Source organism: Odontomachus brunneus, unplaced genomic scaffold (genome assembly GCF_010583005.1).
Source record: "Odontomachus brunneus isolate Ranch 3 - 2012 unplaced genomic scaffold, Obru_v1 Obru_scaffold_051, whole genome shotgun sequence".
In the NCBI taxonomy this organism is placed as follows: Eukaryota; Metazoa; Arthropoda; class Insecta; order Hymenoptera; family Formicidae; genus Odontomachus; species Odontomachus brunneus.
The window spans coordinates 841591-868060 of NW_022639501.1; the positions used below are offsets into that span (position 1 = coordinate 841591).

At 44.1% G+C, this 26470-nt stretch overlaps 1 protein-coding gene across 1 annotated transcript in view; it reads left to right on the forward strand.

The window, feature by feature from the left end:
• Positions 1-21041, forward strand: part of LOC116845403 (zinc finger protein 484-like) — a 65165-nt gene extending 44124 nt beyond the window's left edge. The window contains exons 7-9 of the mRNA XM_032818060.1: positions 7850-8041; positions 11006-11183; positions 19855-21041. Of these exons, the coding sequence (XP_032673951.1) occupies positions 7850-8041; positions 11006-11183; positions 19855-20085 (601 nt within the window). The 3' untranslated portion in view covers positions 20086-21041. The remainder of the gene's footprint in view (positions 1-7849; positions 8042-11005; positions 11184-19854) is intronic.
• The last annotated feature ends 5429 nt before the right edge of the window (positions 21042-26470 follow it).

Here is a 26470-nt window from a genome sequence, read left to right on the forward strand (position 1 = left end):
GGGGATATTAAATTACCTGACGATTCCGTTTAGCCGAACACTGGCCGGTACGTCTATCCCATAAACCGCTCGAAGCTATTGGCCCGCACTTCGGCACGACACCGCGGACAATCTGTACACGCTGCATCGTCTCGCTACGTGCGGCTACAAGTGCCGATCAACAACGAACACGCCGAGTAAAGTGAAACCTTAGCTTCGGCCGTCATCGCTTTTACTGCCAGGCGGGAGAGCCGGGCGGAATAAAAAGCGTTAAAAACTCGCGTCGGGCGCTATAAAGTCGTCAGGCTGTTAACGGCCGCAGCGCCGCGGTGCGCTCGAACCTCCTCCGGAGGGATCCCGCGTGACCCTGAGAGAGGAGAGGCGGCTCGCGAGGTCGCCCGGAAATCGCGGTCACCTCCCGCAAGAGACGAGTTTCTCGCGGACACGCTCTTTCCGGCGCGTCGCCGTCCGCTCATCGGCACGGTGTACGTAACGCGAATTAGACTTTTAAATGTCGGCCAAGCTGCCTAGGCTGACATGTCGCGTTAAATCATCCGCTTGTCCAGTCGAGCGGCGGGGAGGGTCTTACCCCTAACGACCTCTCGTCACGCCCGGCGTCATTCCCGACTGAAAAACGCGAATCCATTCTCTCCCTCTCTCTCTCTCTCTCTCTCTCTCTCTCTCTCTCTCTCTCTCCCTCTCTCTCTCTCTGTCTCTCTCTCGACGTCGACGCGAAGTCGACGCAAAGTCGCGCCGCGCCTTCCACCTAACCCGGCGCCGATATTAATATTGTTCTATCGGTATTCTCCAGCGGAGCCGCATGCCCGCCCGAACGGCTCTTCGCGACGCCGTAATTCAAGTACGTCGGGCGCGTATAACCGAGCGATCGATATGGATGCCGGTCGCTCGCACCGCTACATTTCTACGTAGATCTGCCTGCTCGCGCGGACTCACGCGAGTCTTGCGCCGCCCGATCAAAGCCAATTATCCGCTACTGCGGGGACTCGGAAACGATGATAGAGGAAAACGCCCGATACGGAGAGAATATACAGGGCCAACGAAAACTTTCCACCCCGATTATTCTGTAGCCAATCGACTCTTGTCAAAAATGCCGATACACGTGCAATATTGTTTTCAAGGCTGTATGATCGTGATAAATTGTAACTATATCACTCCGTCCCCCTAATAGGGGTAGCTATCCTCCAAAGAATCTTAAATGGGGGCCAACAAATAATCGGAAAGTTTTCGTTGGCGGACGCATATCTATGCGTGTATAAAACCGAATATCTGTCTATTTGTCTATCTGCTGTCTATACTTGTACTCCTAGATCTTTTGACCGATCTGGTTAAAATTCTATATAGTTACTCTCTAGGAGTCTGCGAAAAATATAGACTGGGTGAAATTTTTATGCTCCACCCTCTCCCCCTGATATTTTGTGATAATCCTGGCAACGCCGGGTAGTTTCAACTATATTATGTTATAGTTTTTTTTCATAAACATTCTTCTTGATCTCATTACGTTTCCATGTGCAAAAACAAACGACAGTCTATTGTTGTCAAGTAAATTACTGACAAATAAGATTTCTTAGAAGGTACATATTTCGCTAAAATTTTACTATGCTTCGCTGGAAACACATTTTTTAATGACATATTTCAGTTCCTGAAATATGAATAACATATACACTGAGAAAAAAAATATCTAAAAAATAAAAAGTACTTATTCGTTGGATATTATTGCAACATTCACTTAAATCTAAATTCTTTCATTTAAGTAGAATAAACAGCTTCTTTCATGAAAAGCTAAGATTTTAAGGAAATGTATATTTTTTCATCTAAAAAATATTTTACATTACTACAATGTTATCAATGCCACCAATATTTTTTAATTATGTACTTTTATATTTTTTTCTCAGTACATGAAATGAAAGCATAGCCAATTGCGTGCGCGCTGCAAAGAATACTGATAATTTTTACTAAAGAATTCTCCACGTCTAGCCGGCACTCTTGCGCAGATTTTATCAAACATCAAGAAGTGTGGGGATTCAGAAATAAATAAATAAATAACAAGCAACAATTGACAAGTAATTTAATAAAAGATTAATTTAATAAGCAATCAATGAATTTTTTCCCACAAATTTTAGCATTTGATAAAATTTTAACAAGAATGCCACAAAACAGCGAGTGCCGGTCACTGAAAGTTCTCCCATATATCCTGGAGAAACTCTGTTACGAGTCAAAAATTCGTGACACGCAAAGTCTTCCGTAATCGAGACTAGGATTCTTTAGACGTTTCAAAACGTTCTAGCTATATAATGACGTCATTAATACCGACTATAAAAAAGACACTTCGAAACCTATAAAGCGTCAAACGGACCGCACTCTTTGTATTATAAGAATATAATATACGGCTGTAGTAAATATGCTTACGCGCGTCTTTTGGCAGATATACCTGCGTCTAAGTGTTTCCGGTACCATCGCTGGTCGCACACGCGCTTGTTACTCGAGGAAATTGATAGTGCATCAATGGTAAAGTCGAAAATGAGTTTCTCCTGGCAACGCGCGCTCGCGCACGCAAAGTGGGATTCCGTGTACGTTTGCGTCTTCTTTGCGGCGCGAGAGTGCGTTATTGCACGCGGAATATCTCCTCGAGGCGTCACGAGGAGCATGACGTGTGAGAAGGCACACGATTTTGCGTGTATTCCGTGTCGCTGTCACTTTTATCGCCGGCTTCAACCCGCCGGAAAAGTCGTGTCTTTGAAATACCACGGCTGTCATAATTCAACGCAATCACAGCGTTCATCAAGCGGACCTTGAACCGATTCACCACGGTCAGCCGCACGCAGAAACTCCGGCGTAGAGGCGCGCTTGTTATTAATTTCTATCGAGGAAATAGTCCGCGCGCGAGTCTCGGTCTCGACCTTTTTGATTTTATTGTAACGAGCATTTTATTATTTCCACGGTGTGCACGATATGCCGTGAGCGCGAAACGACGGCTCGCACAGCTAACTAAATTATGTATCTCTCTCTCTCTCTTTCTCTCTCTCTCTCTCTCGCTCTCGCTCTCTCTCTCTCTCCCCTCCCTCTTTCTCTCGCGCGCGCGCCGCACAAAATGCTTACGCACAAGTCACCTTTTTGCTTGATAGTTCGAGCGTTTCAGGTGAATACACTAATTAACGTGTATGCCACACTCGCGTTGCATTTAGAATCCCAATTGTATATTTCGTTTCTGCGTGACTTTGCATTAAATTCCAATATTTGAGGGCGTATCTCGCGTATGCGCGAAAAGAGCCAAACGATTGCATTCGCCGCTTCACAAATCCCGAGCTCCCTTGGGTCTCATTTATGGACTATCGAATTTATAGACTATAGACATCCCGGCCAAAAAAGAATTACAATAATTACAGCGATAAAAATCAGATGCGCGCGGAAGAAGGGACAGTCCGGGGAGGGAGAGAGAAAGAGAGACGCTGCTGGTATCGCGTAGGATAAAAGATGCGACGACGAATCAAAATACCCGTGCGCAGTCAAAGGGGCCGAAAACGCTTAATCCATCGGGCATAAACTCTCGAACATTACGGTGCCAAACAGCTTAACGTTGGGGAAGGGTTTTAACATCTTCGCAGAGCATATTTTAAGGAATCTTCAGCGGCCAGCGAAATGTGAGATTTTATCCACCCACATCTCAGTTACTTTACTGCAAACTTGCCCGTCTGCATTACATATGCATTACATGGTCATCCATTGACGCATCTTGCGCGCGTGTTGAGAAAAAAAAACATCCGCGCAGTGTCGCGCAACAAAGACACCCGTCCTGATCCTTTTCGTATTCTTCGGATGCTTTCGCACGCTGCAAAACAAAATATTCCCGAGTCGAAAGTTGATTCTTTCAACCTCAATATTCCATTCCAACGTCTACTACTTTCAAGCTTATGTCCACCTCTTTTGATTCTAGTTAATCTACTAACTTTGCCGAGAAGTCCTCTTTAGAACTCGCAAGTGGCATTCATTCGTTGCGTTTCTCGCTAAGTAAGACTTCAGTTTCCGTGTGCATTAAACATACATCGATCTCCTTCAGGGGATATTAGAAATATCCTTGAGAATGTTAGAAAGTCCAGGTCGAAAATAGGGTCAACACTTCGACGACTCGCGGGTTGTCCGTTTCAAACACGCGCTGCATCTCCATCACTGTCCCCCTCGGCTTTCCGAGCAGACTCCAAGAGAAGCGACAGGTGATTAGAAATTGACCCAATTCGAGCGTCTCCTGCAGACGAGGTCCTTCGCGAGAGGAAGAGGAGGAGGAGGCCAAAGAGGCAACCGAGAGGAAACACCGCTCAACAGAAGCCGCGATACATTCCCGGATTAGCCAATCGCGATATCTCCGCGCCGGGAGAAGCCCGAAATCCGATATGACGAAGTAAGATCACACGCGTCTGACCCTTATCTCCATCCGGCTGTCGCCTCTGGTTCGCACGCAAGCGAACAAAGCGCGTGAGCACGCGAAAGTGCGTGCCTGCCTGCCTGCCTGCGTGCGAATGTGCGCGTGTGTGAGCGGTTACCTGTTTCCACGCGGAGCAGAGCACACCGCAGGTATCCGCGGGTCCAGACACGCAGCTTGCGCGACTACCTACCTGGCTCGCAGGTGCGAGCAAGCCTGCGGACGCGCGGCGCGCTCGTGCGAGGGCGTGTATATCCTGACATTGTAAAACTCGACGTTACACTTGCGTAGCCAATTGGGTAGGCCGGCTCCCTCTAGGACGGCCCAGATCCTCTCGGTGGCTTCTTCTTTCTCTCCTCTCCTCTCCTCTCATCTCGTCTCTTCTCCGCTCCTCACCGGCCGCCGCGTCGAGCTGCGGCGTCTCGTCCCTCGCGCGCTACCACGGAACCCGGAGACCTCTCCGGTATCGTCCAACTGCCATCTCGAAAAATCCGTGTCCTTCGTGGACTGCTACCGCGGCCGGAAGACAGCGTCCGGCCGCGAGATCCGCCGGTGCAGGAATGCAGCGACAGAGAGGAACAGGGACGGTATTACCGGTGATACTGCCACGAGAGCGGGTATCGCAGTTGCAAATCGACACAACGAAGTTGGGAGCTCACCCAACCATCAAAATTGAGGGTCATTACCTGACACACTTACACAATAATAATATAATTAAGAAAAACTATAAATTAATTAATAATATAATTAATAATATAATTAAGAACACTATAAATAATAAAAATACTAATAATAATTTATAATAATAAGACAATAATATAATTGTACTAGGCAAACCGGTCACAATAATGACTCAATTTTTACAGTTTGGTGAGATCTCCGAACTTCATTGTGTCTAAAGAGTTTTGCAACTTATTCTGTGTATACAAAACTTCATTAATATTGCTTCATTCTCTCTCTCTCTAATACAGTGATACTTAAACTTTTATTTAAAATAGTTTAAATTATATATATATATATATATAAATGTTATTATCTTAAAATAATAATAATAATAAAATAATAATGATAATAATAATAAAATTGTATTATTATTATTAAAATTATATATTATATAAATATTCAGCAACTCCTCGAATAATCAATAATCACATAATGTACGAATATTTATAATATTAGTTGGATCCACCCTGCATTACTCACAAAGTTATCAGTGTCAAAATGTTTAAAGATCAAAAGGTCAAAGTATCAAAAGGATGAAATCAGGGAGAAGCAGTGGGATGTCTAAGTGTCACGTAATTTATGTTTTCCGCAGGATCTTAAAGATTAAATATGCAGAATTTGGTTCACAGATCGGCCAAAGGGCTCAAGAATATATAAAGAACATACAGACAGACAGACAGATATTCTATTTTACATATATACATAAATTTCAAATGTCACTATGCCAAGGAATGGAGCAACATTAATGGAGCTTTCTGTACGCGAACGGTCGCGACTACGCTCGGAAATTTGCCGGCGATTTCGATAGCATCGACGAGCTCCGGCTCTGCTCGACTTCCCCGCGCAGAACGTGCGCGACGTCGCGGTGGCGCGGCTCGTTAAGACGCGCTTCTGAATTACGCGACGTTGCGCCAGCGAGCTACGCTTCCACACATGGAAACGCCGAGATTGCTCCCGTGGATTGTCCGTGGAGCGGCGATAAAAAAAAAAAACGTATCCCTCCCTTTGCCTTATTAAAAAGGGGAAGTAAAGGTCGGACAACACGCGGATCCGTCGTCCCGGCGTTAATTTGTAGCGCGGACAGTAGCGAGGAGGGGACGTTGGCCTAATGGCATTAGATCCAGAATGACCGTATCAAGCGGTCAAGGATCGATGCGCGTTAATATCGTCGCGATCGCGAGTCGGCTGTTAATTAAAAGTGCCGCCACGTGTTTATCGCGTTTACGAGCTCCGCGGGCTCCGGCGTTCTGCTAATTCAAGTTGCTTTCGAACGATGCGGAGAGCGGAATGTTCGTTTCCATCTAATTATAAAGCAGCCGTATTGCACTCGTATTTCACTTGTGCTTAAAGGATGGGAATTCCGCGCGGCGGGCGAAGCACGCAGCGACGGCGGCGGCGGCGGCAATGCGCGCGGGCGCGTTCTCGCGCAACTAGATCCGGCCTCGATACGTCTTGTTGACTCACTTAGCCCAACACACGGCAAGTTCACTAACCGTATAGATCGTCACCTCGTGACAGGAACTATTTAAAGTGCGCTCCCGCCGGCTTGATATAAGACGCGGCAGCTGCGATTGGATCGTACGCGGCGCCGATGGGTCACACGCGCGCGATGGGCATACGCATTGTGCTGTCTTATTATTACACGTTGAATTTAGCGAAAGCACCGCGGTGCCAGAGCACGATCGTTATTTGAGACGCGCCGTACGCCTCGCGTCCCGGCGGGCATTGATCCATATGAAAATTTTCTACGGCTAATCATCGGCAAATCAATCATCGAGATCAATCAATCGTTATACATAAAGTCCCGAATAATATTAGAATGACCGATAAAATTTATTATTAATCAAACTTTGTTGTGTGACTGATGATTATACGCTGATTAATAATTAATTTAATCGATCAATTAAATTATTCGTGATTACAGATATGATAATTAATTGATTTTTATTATTGATTTGCTGCGATTATTTTAGGAAAGAGGAAATTAATAAGCCCAATACGGGCTAGGATCGGGCATTAATTAATTTTTTCGACTAAAATAATAGGGAAATTGATTATACGTCATATATAAAATCACAAACAATTTCATCGATTAATAAAATTAATTATTGATTAATTATTGATAAAACTTTGATGTAATTCATTATACAACAATTAATTAATAATTAATTTCATCAATCGATTAAGTTATTCGCGACTACAAATATGATAATTGGTTAATATTGATTATTGATTTGCCCATTATTTTAGTGAGAAAATTTCATACAATTATTGCCCGACATTGACATTTATTAATGAAACACTCATGGTCCAAGCTAAATTTTTTTCTAATGTATCTCTACGAACGGAGAGCGAACAAAGAGTGACAGAGGAAAGTAGTAGACAAGGACAGGAATTCGAAATACCGAGATGTCATTTCGGGTATTTGTGTCATTGAGACGAACGTAAAAATGAGTCCCTCGCAGTGGATGTTTAACTTTGTGAGTTACATCTATTTTGTGGTCCATTCGTCAAACGCGTTAATGACCATCCCATATTTCTCGCTGCTCATTTAAATGTTCGTGCACGTGGGACGAGAGGCAGGCGGAGAGGAGGATTCCCGACGAACGCGGCGAGGACTACATTCGGGAATGTGTTCCGCGTGCGTCCGGGCGCTATTTAATTCGGAAAATGAAATATATCCCGCTTGGTTGTGTTTTATGTTTCGTATAGGCATGCCCTTCAACAGCACATGTTGCGACACTCCGGCAAGAAGTACAAGTGCGGACTTCCGGGCTGCCCGACGGTCCTTCGCACCGCGTCCGAACTCGAGCGACACCGAAAGCTGATCCACGACAGCGTCGAAAAGCAGTATTCCTGTCCCGATTGCTCGTACGCCGCGAAAACCAACACGCAGTTGCGCAGGTAAGGTGACTGTTATTAAGGATCGACGGCGGTGGAAGACAGTCAGAGAGAGAGAGGGAGGGAAAGAGATAGAGAGGGGAAGTGAGGAGCGCTTCACGACGCGCGGGTCTCTTTTTAACAATTCAGTTCGCGTACGATCCACGGCTCCATCTCGCAGGGGCCGCGGCACGACTTCTCGGACTGCCGATATTATTGACATTAATTTTAATCGAGGTCCCCGCCGGGGGAACGACGCATTCCTGCGCCATTAATCGCGCGGCTCACGGCCCGCGTATGTATGATCGATGCCTTCGAGGAAGCGGAGAATTAATTGCGAGTACTCGCGTCGCGCGTCGCGCGCCGCCACGCATACGTAATTGCGAGTACGCGGACAGCGAAAGAATCAATCTTCGCGGATTATTGATAGAGACAATGGGGAGGATATAATTTGAAGTGTAATTTATCGAAAATCCGATTACACATCTCTGTGCTCGCGCGAGGCGAGCGGGCCGGCCTCGATACTCGGCAATTTTCGTACCGCCTTTTATCTCCTAGATTTATTAGCCGGTTATTTTAAGACTCACAGATAGGCGCTCACGACGGGATCATCTGTATCTGAATTAATTCACGGCTCAATGATTCATTCAGAGACATGAGGTATCTTGATTCCGTTGGCCGTAGCTCGCGCGCTGCGACGCAATTGACGCGGCGCTTTCAAAGCACGGGCGAAACGTTAAAAGAGACCACGGATAGTTCGCGACTACTTCTCGAGACCCGTTAATCGGGCCGAGCTCGTTATAAGCCCGAATGCGCGACACGGTATGTTTTCGCTGCGGAAACTCCCTCTCATCCGCACCCTTTGACCACTTCCCAAATTCTCTGCTCGATCGACAACCCATTGTTGCAGCGAGCGCGCTTGCACCAGCCCCGTGTCAGCGAGTGGACGCGCGCGAAAACGAAAGATCCGATTTAAATGAAGCCTTATTAAGTTTATTGTGGCATGGAAAGCGTCTGTAGTAAATTTCCCTTCGTTCGACATTACGCGCTCTTCTCCCGCTCCACGGACGACTCTCAAGGAGCTGAGAAGAAATACGAAGGTCGCAGCAGGGAGAGAGAGAGAGAGAGAGAGAGAGAGAGAGAGAGAGAGAAAGGCAGGCGAGAGAGAAAGATCGAGGTGGAGGACCGCGAAAGCGGAAGTTGCGTGCAGCAGCCGGCTAAGTGCGGGCAACCCGTTATGATCGTCCGCGCATGGCGATGGTAGCCGCGATATTTCATCGCGAATTGAGTACTTACTACGTGAGTCGAACTCAACGCAGCCGCAGAGTGTGTCGCACGGACTCTCTTCCACCGACGCTTCTCTTCCGCGTGTGTCCACTCGTCGGGCTCTCTCTCTCTCTCTCTCTCTCTCTCTTTGTCTGTCTCTCCTCTCTCATTCTTTCTTCTCTCCTGCTCTCTCACTCTCTCCCCCTTCCTTTCTCTCTCACCCTCCTTTCTCTCGTTCTCGTCCTCCCTCCCGCGTTCTCGCCGCGAGAGAGCCCGGCGGAGTAAATCACGCGGGATTTTAATTAAACGTGTCACGCATCTCGAACCTGATATACATGTAGTCGCGGCCAACGGCTCCCTCGTAATATCGCGCACGCATATCGCATCGTTCATAATCACCGGGCCGCGACTGCGACGATGAACTTGGCGGGATACGGAGGTGGAGGAGATGCCGAGGCGAAGGACACACCTCCGATGCGATCTCGTGTCTTCCACGTTGAAAAAGTGCACGCTCTTCAGACGCCCGTCGCGCGCGCGTTCGGCTTATATAGAAAATATTCGCGGCCCGCGATCCCTTGGACACGCGATACTCGGAGACCCCGGCAAGCCTTCGTAAATTAATCGGTTTAATCTCTTATGAATTTCTGATTTATATAACGAGTCGAGTATATTCGATTGTCCCCCGTCTTGTCATCTTATAACACAACTCTCATCCTGCACCAGAATAAAAGGAAAAGCATTTACGCTCGGATGATTCAATTCTATGCGAGTTTTAAGTAACACCCTGTCATGCTTTTTACTTCCACTGAGAGAAATTATCCGATAAAAAATTAACAAACGGATATTTCCGATCAAAATACCGATGAATTTTTCTATCCGATCAGAATATCCGCTTAAATTGAATCGAATACTTCCGATCGTAATGGACATTTCATCACATAAATCTGATCAAAAAATTATAAACCGATATCTCTCATTGGATGGATCGGATACAAAAATTTATCGTTATTTTAATCGAGAATATCCGTTTGTTAATTTCTTATCGAATAATTTCTCTCAGTGTCGTGATGGGATTTTTGTGGTCGCGCAGATCTTTTCAGACACGACTCGGAGATTCGCGCTCATAAATCGATCGGCCGCGCGAGCGTTGTTCATAATTCCCCGGCTACCAGAGATATTTCCGACGATACCGCCTCTATCTCCCTGTCGCCTAGGCTGGCTTTCCCCCCGATGACACAAACCCGCACTACCTACTTCTCTCCGCGACTATCGCGGCAATAGTCGCCTCACGCACGACACCGGCCTGTGACGTCCTCGACAGATATGTATATTCTCCAGATTGGATGCCTCGGTACCTCGTCTCGTCGTAGGAAATTTATCCGGCGTTAATAGCCGCGTCGGTCGCCTATTAACGCCCGGGCGTTAATCAGACTTTCGTAAAATGCTCCACGATCGGCTCCGATAAACTTCGCATCCGCTTGATTCCAATGGGAATTTTCATTTAATGGCAATAATCGTGCGTATATCGGACACGTAAATCCTTATCATTATGCTTTAATTGCCCGCGTCAGTGGGTTCAATAGCGGAAAGGGTCTAATTAACTGAGAGAACATGTGCAACGATCGCTCTCCGTAAAATCGCGCGCGAATTTGCGAGGTGACTTTACGGCCGCCGACTGTCGTCGTTATCGTTTCTCGTTTCGAGCGATTGTATTTGTTGCAGGCATAGAGCGAAGCACGACGATCCCGTGAGCGCCAAGGAACGCCAGATTCACCGCTGCAGTTACGCAGGTTGCAATTTCAAGACGAAAGTCAGTTCTCACTTGCAGCGACACGTGCGGTTGCATACGGGATCTAAACCGTACAAATGCCGGCACTGCTCCTATGCGTGCAACAATCTGGTGAGTTGACGCATCCGACACACATGTCGAATACTACATAGTTTGTCTTAAACTGTATACTCGCTTAAAGTGAATCAGTAAAAGTGTTCCTGACTGAGTCAGCGAAAGGAGTGTGTAGTCCCCTTAAGGGGATGCTGAAATTGAAAACTTTACCAACAAAATATTGACATTTTTCTGCAAAGTTTATGTTGTATTGGTTGTACAAAGTTACAAACGCAATGAAGGTACATGCAAAAATAAATAGGAGCATTGCTCAATACGTATAACAAAAACAAAAAAGAATTTTAAATCTCAAGCTGTCAGTTACTCTCTTAAAGTGAATCAGTGAATAGTCAGTGATATCAGTTATAAGTATAGCACTGAGCACTTTCAGAATATTGACATTTTTCTGCAAAGTTTATGTTGTATTGGTTGTACAAAGTTACAAACGCAATGAAGGTACATGCAAAAATAAATAGGAGCATTGCTCAATACGTATAACAAAAACAAAAAAGAATTTTAAATCTCAAGCTGTCAGTTACTCTCTTAAAGTGAATCAGTGAATAGTCAGTGATATCAGTTATAAGTATAGCACTGAGCACTTTCAGAATATTGACATTTTTCTGCAAAGTTTATGTTGTATTGGTTGTACAAAGTTACAAACGCAATGAAGGTACATGCAAAAATAAATAGGAGCATTGCTCAATACGTATAACAAAAACAAAAAAGAATTTTAAATCTCAAGCTGTCAGTTACTCTCTTAAAGTGAATCAGTGAATAGTCAGTGATATCAGTTATAAGTATAGCACTGAGCACTTTCAGTGCTATACTTATAACTGCAAATCAGTGTATATTCACTATTTTCAGTGGTCAGTAAGTCGTTTCCGCAATGTTAATGCTAGGCATACAAATCTGTAATTATTTGTATTTCGAAGACGTGGCGATGTTATCATTGACAGGATCGGTTTACTTTTAGCTGAACTCAACAAAGGTATTTTATATTGTCAGTTTTAATTATTTATTATATTTCAATTTTACTTATTTTTATTTTATTTTATATGTTTTTTATAGTTATAACGGCTACTTCTCAATATTAATTTATTATTTAATATTATTTCGGTAACGGTCTTGTCGGCTTTAATATTGCGACTAACATTGTCAATTTGCGCAGGTCTTTTATTAATTGTAATGCGTTCGTATCAAAACCTTGAGTTTTATTATCACTGAAGAGGGTTCATGGTTGAGCCAAAACGTATGATTGTTTTATATTGATTATTCATGTTCAATAAATATTACACGATTTCCTAACACAAGGAAGGTTTTTACCCATATTAGTCCTGTGCTTGAACTCGAATTGCCCTTTTTCCTATTGTTTGATTATTTTCAGTGGTGTTTGATTCATTTTAAGAGAGTAGCGTAATATTTATCTAATTCAAAAGTTCCGCAGCTTGTACATACCGAAAATTCAACAAACAGAAAAATGTTGAAGAACATTCAGAAGTTTAACACTTAAGCACTAATAGGAGTCTGATAGATTCCCAATGAAATAAAAAAACCTATTGCTGTTTCACTCCCACTTAAGCGTCCATCTTTTCTTTGGCCGGTAAGATATGAAGTGGCGACAAGAAAAGACGTTTCGGAAAGACACTTTCTCAGGTAATTATCAAACTTCGAAATATTTGTGTCTGTGCTTAAGGGTTAAGAATATCAGAAAAGTTTACAGAAAGATTTCTGCACATGCGTGGTTAGGCTTTCGGCTGAATATGGTAAAAAAAGCAAATTTATGCAAGTTCTGTATGTGTAGAAATGCGAAAAGGATAACGTGATTGTGTTCGTGACGATCGTCTCTGCAGTATCGACATTATTCGACTTCAACATTCTCTTAAGGGGACTGGAGGGTCAGATTGCCTAAAAATCGCGCTTGTTCTTTCAAAATTTTTTTTATGACAAATTGAATGAATATGCGAAAATGTTATTTTGACGTATTTTTATATAACATATAAAGAGAAGAAAAATTTTGATGATTAAATACTCAATATAAGTATATGGTACATACAGTTTTTTAAAATATATCTTGTTTTTCTTTTCAAAGTCGTCATTTTGCAGTAATATCTTGACTGGTAGTTCAATTAAGCTGAATTTTAGGTAGAAAATTTCCGTAAGCTTGTCGTTATCGTGTAAATCATTGACAAACTCGTGAAAATATTTAATTTTGAAATATTAATTTTTTTACTATAAAAAGACTGAAAATTTAATAATATTCCATTAAGATATTTGCAATTTTGTTAACTTTTACTCAATTTTCATTATAGTGGTTCACATGTCTCCTTAAGGAGTCCTTAAGAGAACTCCACTCCTCTTAAGAAGATGCTGGAATCGATGATAAACTCGAACAATGTCAATAATGCAAAGACAATCGTCACTAACATAATCACGCTATCCTTTTCGTATTTCTTACAGAACTTACATGAATGTGTGTTGCTTTATTTTATCATATTAAGCGGAAAATTTAACTTAATATATATGTAGAAATCTTTCTGCAAACTTATTCGATATTTTTAAGCTTCTAAATGCTGATACGAAGGTAGAACAATGTTCTTCAAAATTTTTCTGTTTGGAGCATCCACACTTTCGGTATGTACAAATTGCGGAACTTTTGGATTAGGCAAATATTACGCTAGCTGATAGCTTGAGATTTTACATTAAAAATTTTTTGTTCGTTTTCGTCACATCCCGAGTCGAAATTTTGATACTACTTTGACGCTCTTAAGGATAATTTGCGCCTACTTATAGACGGTTTATAACCTAGGTAAAACCTTTGACGATATTGATACTCATTAACTTCTCTTTTGAATCTTTAACTCTACCTTATCAAAATTTTGACGCTACTTTGACGCTACTTTGACGCTCTTAAAAATAGTTTGAGTCTACTTAGATAATCTAAAACCTAGGTGAAACCTATTTTGACGATATTGACACTCATTCCCGAGTCAAAATTTTGATCCTATGTTGAACCTTTAATACACCGCAATAAGAGCTAAGATAGCAAAGTAGGTTTAATGTTTAATGATATAATTTACTCCTACTTTTGACACTGATGATGTCTGAAATATATGCAACAGATAAAACGTATATTTTGTATGCTATTTAACGTTTCTATTTCGTTATTTATTAAATTTTTTAAATATTTCTATAAAATACATATATTCTACGGAGCTAAAGCTTCAATAGAGATTCGCAACTGAATCTACTTTGCTTTCTAAAATCCTACTATTATACAATCTACTTTGACGTTAAAGAAAGCGAAAATGGAAATTTCAAACATCATCAGGGTCAAAGTAGGAATAAATTATATCATTAAAATTAAACCTACTTCGCTATCTTAGTTCCTACTGCGGTGTAAAATTCAAGGTTCAACATAAGGTCAAAATTTCGACTCGAAATATCGAGCAATGCTCCTATTTATTTTTGCACGTCCTTTCATCGCATTCTGTGTAACCAATACGACGTAAACTTTGCAGAAAAATGTCAGTGTTCTGTCGGTAAAGTTTTCAGCTTCAGCATCCCCTTAACGACCGAATTCGTGACTGAGATCAGCTGTGTGTTGTAGGGATGGATGATATAGTATCGATATTTCAAATATCGATACTTGTAGGCTTCATTATCGATATTCTATCTTTCGATATTAGCATGTATCGATATTTGGATAGGAATATCGAACTTACGATACAGTCCGTGTACAACTAAACAAGTCCTTTAACAGATGTCTCGCCTAAACTCTATATTTTCTTTATATTTTCCTTAAAGTTGGTAATGTTGGGGTATCGACTGAATAATCCCTGGAACCAATAATGAGCACTGATACAGTCCATAAAGTAGATTGACATATTCTATTGGACGGAAATGCACAAAATGTCTTTGATCTTTTATGATTAGATCCAAAAAAAGGAAATAAATGTATGGTCACTGATCTTCCTACTGACTTTTCATTGATTGAATCTTGTTTAATAAGAAAGGGAATAATAACGTATTTTTACAAACTGAAAACTTCCTCAACATATTACAACATAATAACGTTACACTATAAGTACGAAACATTGTATGTAATCATATGTTAAACACCAATATATATCAACTCATGCATAAATAAAATTAATATTATTTATAATTATATTGCGGTATGTTGCAAAAGGTTAGATGATATCGATAATATCGATACATTCCACCTGATATTTTTTATATACCGATACTTTTATTTACGATACGTTTCGATACGAAATATCGATACTTTCTACTGTATCGCCCATCCCTAGTGTGTTGCGTGCGCTCGTCTGTGCGTATCTCGGAGGACCTACCGCGCGCGCACGTGTTACCGCGAGCGCAGCGCTCACGGCTGCGCACGCTCATCGGGACTCAAAGTTCGCTCCCCTTAAAACGTCGGCCCTCGGAGAGGCTGACTCGCGCCGTAGTCCAATTTTTGTCCGGCGGGTGAGTCCGTGGCGTAAATTAAGCAAAGTACACCTTAACGTTTGGACCGCGCCGCCGCCTCTGCCGCCGCCGAGGCGCGATAAGATAACGAGTTAATTGTGCTCACTGGATGCCCACACACGCACAGTCATACCGAGCGGCCGGTATGCTAATGCCCTTTGAAGCTTGAGTTGGGATGCGACTCGCATACGAGGTCTCCGTGTCTCTTTGATAGCGACATAAACTCATTCCAGTGGTTCCCAATCGCGCCCTCGCGGCGGCATCGATCAGGTGTTCCTTCGAGCGTCTCTCTCGGCCATCGGAAGGAAGGAGGCCCACCCGTCTTACCATCGCGTTGGCGATCAAGAGCACGTGCGAGCATTGATTAAAATTTAATTTAACTTCCTCGCATTGAAGGGAAAAAACGAAGGGATGTATATTGATTTAGAGCCGCGTACAAACGGACTGACCGCTCGATAATAGCGCGTGCGTAACGCAAATTAAATTTCTCGAAAATATAACGATCATCTAGTAGCAGCAACTTCGAAAGCGTTAATTCTCGCTCTCCCGCGAGTCTACCCGATTACTCAAATATCTCCAAGCATCGATAAATCACCGATGGCATTCGCGCGCGCCTCCGGAGATAGAAAAAAATAATCTATCGCAGAGAGTGTACGGCGTGTGAGAGCGGGAAAGAGAAACTCAGGCAGAAAGTAAGGGGGAGGGAGGGAGGGAGGGGGAGGGGGAGAGAGAGAGAGAGAGAGAGACTGGGAGAAGTATCGGGCCCGACGATAGCTGTTTGCACGGCACTTTAATAAGGAAGGAACGTGCGAGCAGCGCGCGGGGCGATTTAACGAGGGGATTCCCCGCCACGTAGAGCGGACGGCTCGCCTTGCGTCGACGAGATTACGCGCGCCACCTTCCTTCCTTCCTTCTTCCCTCCACGTTATGATTTACCTCGGATGGTTACACGCCTTTTTTTTCTCTTTGCGACCAGCACTTCCGCCCTCGCTTCGAAAGCGTTCTACCCTCCGGCTTCGCAGCGCGCGCCACCGTCGCTACTTGGAAAACTTTCGCCGAGGGTGGTAAGTCCTCGAACATTGGTTAACGCTGAATCTGAAACTAGTGTTCCCTCTCGCGCATCAGTCGCTGAAAGTCGTCGAAGAGACACTGCCCCCCTCCCCCCTCTCTCTCTTCCTCTCTCTGACTTCAAATTTCTTCACATCTATACTATTATATTACTGCAAACTTTATACATACTATTACTTCTTTTCTTATATTAACTTTTCTTATTTTTTGATATTATTGTTTTTCCTTTTCTAATATTATCAATACTGCGTAATAAGTTCGTTTAATTATCTTTTCGTACTTTATGTTCTGTTCATGCTCAATATATCTTGTTTTCTGTAAACTTTAAAGAACCTTTAAATAACCTCAGAGTGAAATAAACTATCTATCTCTTTCTCTCTTCTTTTTTACATAGTTTTGATCTTCGCTCTCGCTGCATACCATTCTTATATGCCAATTAATCTGCGAATTATAAATCATTCTCAATTATGTATATATATATATATATATACAATTTATTTTTATTTTTATATTATATTTCTGTAATCTATATTTATATTTCTGCGCTTGAAAGGGTGATGTCCCAGAGCGCACAATAAATGAAGCTCTCTCTCTCTTTCTCTCTCTATCTATCTATCTGTCTCCTTCTTTCTTCTCGACGAATCGTGAGCAACGGTAGAGAAACGTTGAGGGAAATAACTCTCTAAGGAGATGGAAATCACAAGACAGCACATTCACCAGTCTTCGAGCTGATCGGTTGATCGCGATTAAGCTCGATATATAGATACTGAGGAAAAAAAGCGGTTGGATTGATAAAATCGGCGGTCACTGGCCATCAAAGAAATATTGGATCTATTCAACAAAATACATGCTAATGCAACAATAAATTACATTAATATAGTAGATTTCAAAGCAACTTATTATTGCATTAACATATATTTTGTTGAATAGATCCAATAAAAATTTCTTTGATGGCCAATGACCGCCGATTTTGTCAATCCAACCGCTTTTTTTTCTCAGTGTACAGATCTAATGTCTTCAAGATTCGTTTCGGACCTCGCGCGCGTATCTTATTTGAGCGGTACACAACATTTCTTCCTCGCGCTAATTAATTTCTTCCTCCCGACGAGGCTCAATTATAATTATTCGCGGAGTATGCGGAACGATTAGGGGATCCTTTTAACCGTCGTCTGACGCCTGACGTGACTCGCGCATTCCCTGCTTATCTCCGCGAGTTTTTACTCTTTCGTGCAGTGCGCGCGAGTGTCACATTCCGCGACCGACAAATCTCGCGGCTCAGCTTAACAGGGAATTACGGGTCGAAATTATAATTTTATCGGGCCGCGTAATATTACATGCGGGACGAACGATTAAATTCTGCTTATTTATGGGACGTTCGAAGCGAGACGAGGAGCAGGGGAAAGCCGGACGAGAGCCGAAGCGAGCATCAACGAAACGTCGATCTGGGTTAAGGCCTCCTCCCTATCTCTCCCCAAATTTTACGACCTATTCGCATAGCCGACGGCGCACCGTTGCTCCCGGCGATTTTTGCGCATCCATCGAGATGTTTATGTTGCCATTGCAGTCGGCCGCGACTTTCTCGCGAGAGAGAGAATTAAAATAAAGCGGCGGTCGCTTAACTCTCCGCGTACAAACGTATTTTTTGAGACGTACAGTACAATCTAAACCTGTCAGGCCCGGCCAAGTTTGAACTATCATAACACTTTGTCGAGGAAATCAATATTTTTCTACACATTTTTTTCCAGAAATATAGAATAATCTCGGCTATAAGACAATAGCACGATGGAATCGAAATCAAAGCGCAAAAAGCAATATAGAAAAAAAATTTTCGCTATTTTGAAATTCCCCCAATCCTTTACAAAAGTTGGCACAAGGTTTCACGGATCCAACATTGTACACGAAAGGATTAAGAAACGCAAGAGGGATCTTGTCTAGAAGCAATTATCGTCAGGGGCGAATTTCTTCTCTAATACAAGATAATAACAAAGTCTCACAAGTTCGATATTTTATACTTAGCGTGGCGCAAATAACTTCTTTAGTCTCAGCCGCAGGTTCTTCAACTATCGATAGGTTTCTCGTTCGAGTAAAATGACCGAGTCTGATTTTTGATGAGTGACACATGGCAGAGGTTGGGCACGTTTCCTTCAGCGTCTGTTCGCGGCGCCTCGCGTCGCTGCCGCGAGCGAAACTGATTAGTCTCAAGCCTCGAAGAGCCACCGTGCGTCCCTGACAGTCGTAAAAACGGGCCGTGCACCTTTGCGCCGCGGGCGAGGCCATGGTGGCGTGCACCCCCTCGCTACGGGAGAAATTACACTCGTGGAAATCCGAATCGATTGGTCTAATGAAACTCTCATGCCACAGATTTGCGTGACAGCGCGCACTCCCCTGCGTGTCGCGGAGCGGCTCGCGGTCGGCCATAAAGGCGCGCGACCGCCCATGGCGGTGTGAACGAGGCTTAATCTGCGCCGCGTCACGGAGCGCTGCCCGCGGAAAGATTTACTTATGGGAAATTAAATTTGATGTTGCCGTTGCCATCAACGGCTCGTATAAGCCCGCCTGGTAGGAAGATGTTTACGACTACGGCCGGCTACTTAGTCCGAGAGGGTAAAGCGCCTTTAAATGCGCCAACGGCGTAGCCAATGAACGCGAGCGTCCGGTTCTGCGGCGAACCGATTCCCCGGTCGCCACCGGGTCGCCACCAGGTATCCCACTGTCGAACGAGCGCGAACGGAAGGCCGACTCGGCTCGATTGGACTCGCGGCCCCGACGATTCCTTTCGTTACGTCCGAGCGCGGCGAGAGGTTTCTTCTTTGTGTGAGCTTTTAGTCTCGAATGAAATTTTAATAGCGACGTCCGGACGCCAGGTAGGCTCGTTCGGCGAACCAAGTGGAAATCGTGGAAACGCGTAAAGCGATCGAGCGTACGCTCGTAAAACGCGCGCTTAATTCGTCTAATAAGGCCCGTTAGAATACGGGAGCATCGATCGCGCCGACCGGTATTTCACTAAATGGCGCTCGAGCGAGCGCTCGAGCAGCTTATCAGTAGCCAGTGGCCAATTGGTCTCATCATCAATGTATGATATCATTGTTCGTTCTCGCTTAGATTTAGATCACGTGTGAATTTTTGTCGTTCGCAGGAGAACCTACGGAAGCACGTGCTGTCGACGAATCTGCATCCCGGCAAAACGATCTACGAATGTAGTTTCTGCGATGCAGCAACAACGGATCCGTTCCGCACGAATTTCGCCAAGGAACTTCGCGCTCATCTGCTGCAAGCTCACACCGAGGACTTCCCGACGCCGGATTGTACGAATAAGTACGTCCTCGAGATCTTTTCCGTTAATTCGAGCGTTTCCACATCAAATTAACGCTAAAAGTACTGAGAGACAGTATATGGGCGAAATATCGCAATTTAATCATTCCACTTCTACCTATGTATGTGTATCTGTATGTCAAAAGGTTGATCGCTCAGAAAGTACATCGTTGTGTCGCGTATAACGTCGATATACGACAAAAACAACTCCGTTAGTGTAACTGAATTTTCTGTTACTTGGGGACCAGACGAAAAACTCGGAAACAGAAAGATTCCTGCGGGAGGTTTCCGCTCAGCCAATTGTTCTTAGCCACCTCAACTGAGTTTTAATGCAGCTCAGAATGCTCGGACGAATGTTTTCGGTCACGGTGATAGAGATATTATTTCTCGTCAGCGAGTTTTTCGTCCGGACCCCATTCAGTTACACGAACTGACAGTTTTTCCCGTGCACGGAAAAAAACAGCTCCGTTAGTGCAACTGAATGTTCCGTCGCTCGGTAAGGATAAGGGCCAGATGAAAAACTCGGCTGCAAGAGCAGAAGTATTCCCGCAGGAGGTCTCTACTCAGTCAATTGTCCTCGAGTTGTTGCAACCAAGTTTGAATGCATGTCGAAACAGATGTGTTCGGTTGATAAGCAAGAGATTTACGTCACCAAATTTCTACCTAGTCCCTGTTCATTTGCACACTTAGAGAAAACATCCAAGAAACGAGAAGTATTTATTCGATGGGCACCAATAACATACTTAGACCTATAAATTCCTCCCTCTAAATAAAACAAACAATCGCTTTCGTAGGAAAAGCGAAGATTTTGTAAAAGATGTGTATCATCCTGTTTGAAAAATATTTTATATCAATATAAATAAGTATCTAGTATCAGTAGCCAACGAAAATCAATATTCTCCACTTCTCAGATACCCTTCCTCTCAATGCACGAACCGAGACGTTTTTCCCGTGTATCCAAGATATGATAATTACACAGGCCCACAATTTTAAAAAAGTTGTCTGTGCTGGGAGTCTCACTAGATGTACTATACGTATTTTGGGCTGCTGAATCCAAATCCGGTGTCAGATTTGCTCCATCACCCTCGAGTTTCCCGGAAAATCGAGGAAATCGTGAAAAGGAGCAGATATCCCGGTTTTTACGGAGACATGTATTCAAGAAAAATTCTAGAGTGACGAATAACCTCATAATCCCACAACCAACGTTGAAAATACATTATGTACTTCAACATGGAAAACGAATCATTCTACACATCCCCTTACGGGGCAGTTGTCATCGTCTCCAACATCCTCTGAAGCAGCAGGATTTATCTGATCGACGATCATATATTGTAGAATTGATATTTCGAATAGAAAAAAGATTCCATCTCGTGGACAATAACATAAATGTGACCATGATAGGGCACGCACAGATTAGATTTTCTAATCTATGCGATGTTAAAGGATTGATGGGTGAACTAAAACCGAATATGTATGATGGTATATGGGTTATTGGGTTATTGGGTTGTTCTAGTCATCAGATGTTGAAGTACATAATGTATTTTCAACGTTGGTTGTGGGGTTATAGGGTTATTCGTCACTCTAGAATTTTCCTTGAATACATGTCTCCGTAAAAACATGGATATCTGCTCCTTTTCACGATTTCCTCGATTTTCCGGGAAACTCAAGGGTGATGGAGCAAATCTGACACCGGATTTGGATTCAGCAGCCCAAAATACGTATAGTACACCTAGTCAGATCCCCAGCACAGACAACTTTTTTTAAATTGTGGGCCTGTGTTATCAAGCTGCAGTTATAACACATATAACACTCTCACTTGCGAAAATCTCGCAAGTCTCGCCTTTCCTCGAGGAGAGGAGAGAACGGAAAGAAATATGTATTTTCGCGCATAAAGTTCGCCCTTCGAGCGCGTGTATACGTGTTCATTCTCATCCTCCTCCTATCATCGACACGTCGCACAACCGTTGTATAGTGCGTCTCGCGTCGGTTCCTCGCAAGATGAGCACCGTCTTTCGCGAAGCGCCCGGTAGAATTGTACCGAGCCAGGAAGTAGTTAAAGTGATGTACGGTCACGTGGCACGGTATGTAACTTGGACGCGTATAGGATCGAATCTTTATGCTCGCTGCACAGCGCGGCGCGAGAGACATTACGAGGATACCGCCACTGTCCACCTGCACGCGCGCGCGCGCGCTCACAATGTTTAGCGTAAGAATTCGAAGGTAATTGCACAATCTGCGGGTGCATCTCGCCGGCATACCGCGTGAATCTCGGCGGACGTAAAAACGAGCGGTCAGAGCGGTCGGTTATCGCTGTTACGTGCGAATTAATCGAGGAGAGTGGAGGAACACAGAGAGATGTATGAAAAAGAGAAAAAAAAAGAAAAAAACGAGGAGAAAAGACGCGCACAAGATGCATCAACTTCACAATCGTGTCCTTCACGCACCACCTCTGTCCACCTCCCCTCCTTCGCGCCCGTTAATGTCGCGTAGAAATTGAAATCCTCGCGCACGAGCTAAGCGGATTCGCGCGATCGTCACGCGATTAAAATTCTATTACGCCGATAATAAACTCATCATGGAGTGCTAAGTGGTGCTTCCGCGAATGCGAAATCAGCCGATACACGTGTCTGTGAGCGCCGGCACTCTCTTGTATATTCTATATTCATTTCCCACGATTAAAACGTTCCTTAAGAATATCACAGTTGCCTGGCGGCCGCGTGTCAACACTCTTCTGCCGAAACAGGTTCGCGTGCGTGAGCTCGTGTGTCCGAGGATCTATTTTCGTCGTGATTGAGGCCGTCACCTCACTATCAGGGAGGACACATTCCCGCGAGACGCCAGGACGTTTCTCCCGAAAGAAAAAAAAGGGGGGAGAGAGAAAGAGAGACATGTTGAACGCGCCGCGGCGGCCCAACGGAGATTCGAGCGACGCGCGATGGACCACCTCGTGGATCTCGTTCTACGAGACGCGTTTCCGTCTTCGGGGCTGCTGATTGTGAGAAATGCATCGTGCTGTCGCGCGAGATAGGTGTCGTAAAGTATTCGGCCCTCTCGGGCACTCCCGGCCCGGAGAGAACGGGGTGGGGGAGGCGAACGGGGAGGGCCGACCACGGGCGTCGTGAGCGTGAAGGATAATTTATTGACTAATTAACGAGGATGTCCTTCATTACGGGTCGAGCGGCAGTCCTGGTCGCTTGCTCTCGCTCGGAACCGGCATTATTTGGCGCCCGAATATTTACGACCGCGTCCTCCTTCTGGACCGGGTCCTCCGCCCCGATACCGCCCGGGTGCGAGTGAGAGGTACGAAGGAGCGCGCGGACCCATAACGATGTGTCCCGATCTTACGGCGATTCGGGGACCTGGAATTTCCTCGGCAACCGTCAGGACCTGCCGGGGGGACCCTACCCTACGCCGTCGACACGGCCCTGAGACTCTCTCGCGGGCGTTACTCGCCGGACAAAGGGTCGCGTTTCAATCCTAAGGAGGCTCTCGCGCGCTGCCGCCGCTTCTTCCACCGTCGAAGAATATCGAAAGGAGGTCGTTAAGGTTGTTCGATTTAATAAGCGTGGAAGAGACATCGGGTGACACACGTCTCGATTGCGCAGCAAGTCAATTGATCTCTCCAAAGTGGGACTCTTTTGCGTTTGCTATCGCATCGATGTGAAAAAAAAGAGAGCGAAAAGCGAGAGTGTAAAGAGATTAGCGAGTAGGCTGATAAAGACGTATCGTTAAGTATACACTGAGGAGAAATACTTGGAAATTTATTTATGAGACATAACATTTATTTCTGTGAAGTAAAATGTACTTTGTGAAAACAAACTTTACATTCCACAAATAAATCTTCGAATATTTTTTGTGCATCTTGTCCAATTTTACCGAAAAAAAAACATTAAAGTACAATTTTTTGAAAAATATATATAATGTGAAAAAGAAATAAATATTTAAAAACTAAAAGAATATTTAAAAACTAGAAGAAATATTTATTCGGTGAATATTAATATTTACTTGAATCTAAATTCTTTTGTTCAAATAAATAGTTCCTTTTATGAAAAATGTTTCAGGGAATTGTAAATTTCCCTACTTGAAAACATTTTTTTTTTATATTAATGTAAAGATAAATATATTATTAATAGATACACACCGAGCAGATATTTTTTATTTCCAGGTATCTTTTCTCTCAGCGTAGAACCTCGAGCAAACGGTTAAAATTCGCCGATGCGTCATCGCGAAGTGACTCATAAATTCTCCTCTTTGTGAGGTGAAAAGTATTGGAATGAAGAAGAATGACGATTACAGCAGCCCGCTCTCTTGTTCCTCGAACGTCTCTACTCTTCTACTCGACCACGTCAACGTGGCGAACGAAGAAGTCGATATGTAGAAAGAAGAAGTAACATGGAATTAGCGCGAACTGCGAAGTGCTAAGAAGTCGCGACAGGGCGGTTAGGTATACTGCTTAATGAAGATATAACGTGCCGGCTCCCCATGGGGTTGGTAGGACGTCGCCGGCACCGGGACGCCCCTCGTTTTCATTTCCCGACGTGTCCTCGTCGCGTTTCTGCAGCCCCTTCGCAGCCTCAGGTTACGCCGGGACATGCTCATCCTCTTTACGATCCTCGCCAGCGTCGTGGCTCGCGAAATTTCGCGGACTTTATTCCCTCAATTACACTTGGAAAGTTATATCGATGGCGTAGGAGCCGCATTCACAATAGCGCTCATCCGAGCACTCGCGCGATAGTTAACCCCGTCCCCGTGTCGCTTTTGATCGCAAAAACGAATCCACTTTCCGTCCTTGTATTTTCTGAGAGGGCGCCATTTTCGACGATATCGTGTCTCGCCTAAGGCGCAATTACGTCAGAACGAAGATTACGTCTCGACGAGGCATTTCTTCGACTCGGCAATTAACCGATATTTTTAAGTAATACGTGCAAAAATAAGAGGCTGTATATCTGCGCGAATTGTTGAAAGGAAACTTTTCACGCCATTTGTTTAAGCAATTCTTACGCGTTCACTTAGAAAATCGCCTGTCACTGACGTCGACGATGTCCACGCGACTTAGGCGGAGCAATGTTCATGTAAGGTGAGTAATGTTTCTTTATTTAGCTGCATTAGTGGCCAAACTTGGCACGATTTTGACGGTGAGAGTTCGCAATTTGTATTAAACTTCGGGCGTTACTCGTAATTAACGTTGTCACCCGCCACGGTATATAATCGAAGTGCTGCGCTGCAATTTCTTATCGTTCTAACTACCGTAAGATCAATAGCGCAAACCACGTAATAATCGGGGATTCATAAAGCTACAATTGTCCGTCAAACGCTCGATCCAAATGCCGACTTCAATTTCAACCACAAGATCTTGTTCTCGACAAATTCGTCACGACGCGTACACCACAAAATCGACAACCTATGTACAACAAATGGCTCGACTCACCGAGAAATGTATGATGCATCGCCATTCGCGTCCTGGGGCGCTACGTCTTAGATGTCTTAGGGTTAGATTGTTCGGCTTTTTGACCCAACGTCCTGATTCTCGGCCGCTCTGGCACTCCTCCATGACACTGACACTCGCGCGAAGACACGATTCGATCGTAGAGACGCGTGTTAATCAACGCGACATCGACGAGAATCCAATTAAACATCGCGAGAGTATTCTATAAGTCGCCCGGCAGGACTGATAATCTAACCTTGAAACGCGACGACAGTCCGATTAAGCATCTCTAGAATCGACGAATATTCTAGTCGCCCGGCAAAATGACAAGCTAACCTAACCTAACCTTGACGCGTCGGTCGACACACACTGCGCGGCACGCTCGCCCCGGCTCGGGTCATAATGTAAACATTGAAGAAACTACGCCACACGTAAACTCAGCCCGCGCACGCTTTAGCATCGGATCAAATGACGAGATTACTCTCCGGTAACGTGCTTGCGACACATCCCGATGCTCCTGATCTTTTTTCCGCGCGAGGGTCACTCTCGACGGACAAAAGACGCGTGAAACGCGTCGATGTGTAATCCTAAGGCGACCAGACCTCCCGATTTTTCACCCTTTGTCCCGAATTTTTTCGAGTGCTATTCGGAACAATTTGCCATAATTTTCAATGATTGTTATAATAATAAATAATATGTAATAAAATGAATAATAATAATAAAATGTAAATAATTTTCAGATCTTTTAAACCTGCTTCATACATTCATGAAGTGTCCTGAATTCAGGGCTGGGAAATTTGGTCACCTTAGTAATCCACCCGATCGTGCTCTTCGCTTCCTGTTTCTCTTCGTTTTTTTCTGACTTAAACCCCTTAACAGAAATAGCAAAGAGCAGATCGGGCTTCAATGACGGTTGTTCGACGCACAAACATCGACGGTGATCGCGCGATGCATAACGAGCGTTGAAAATGCACGTTAAATAGGGAGTTTTTGCAATTCCGTATTTTAGATACAA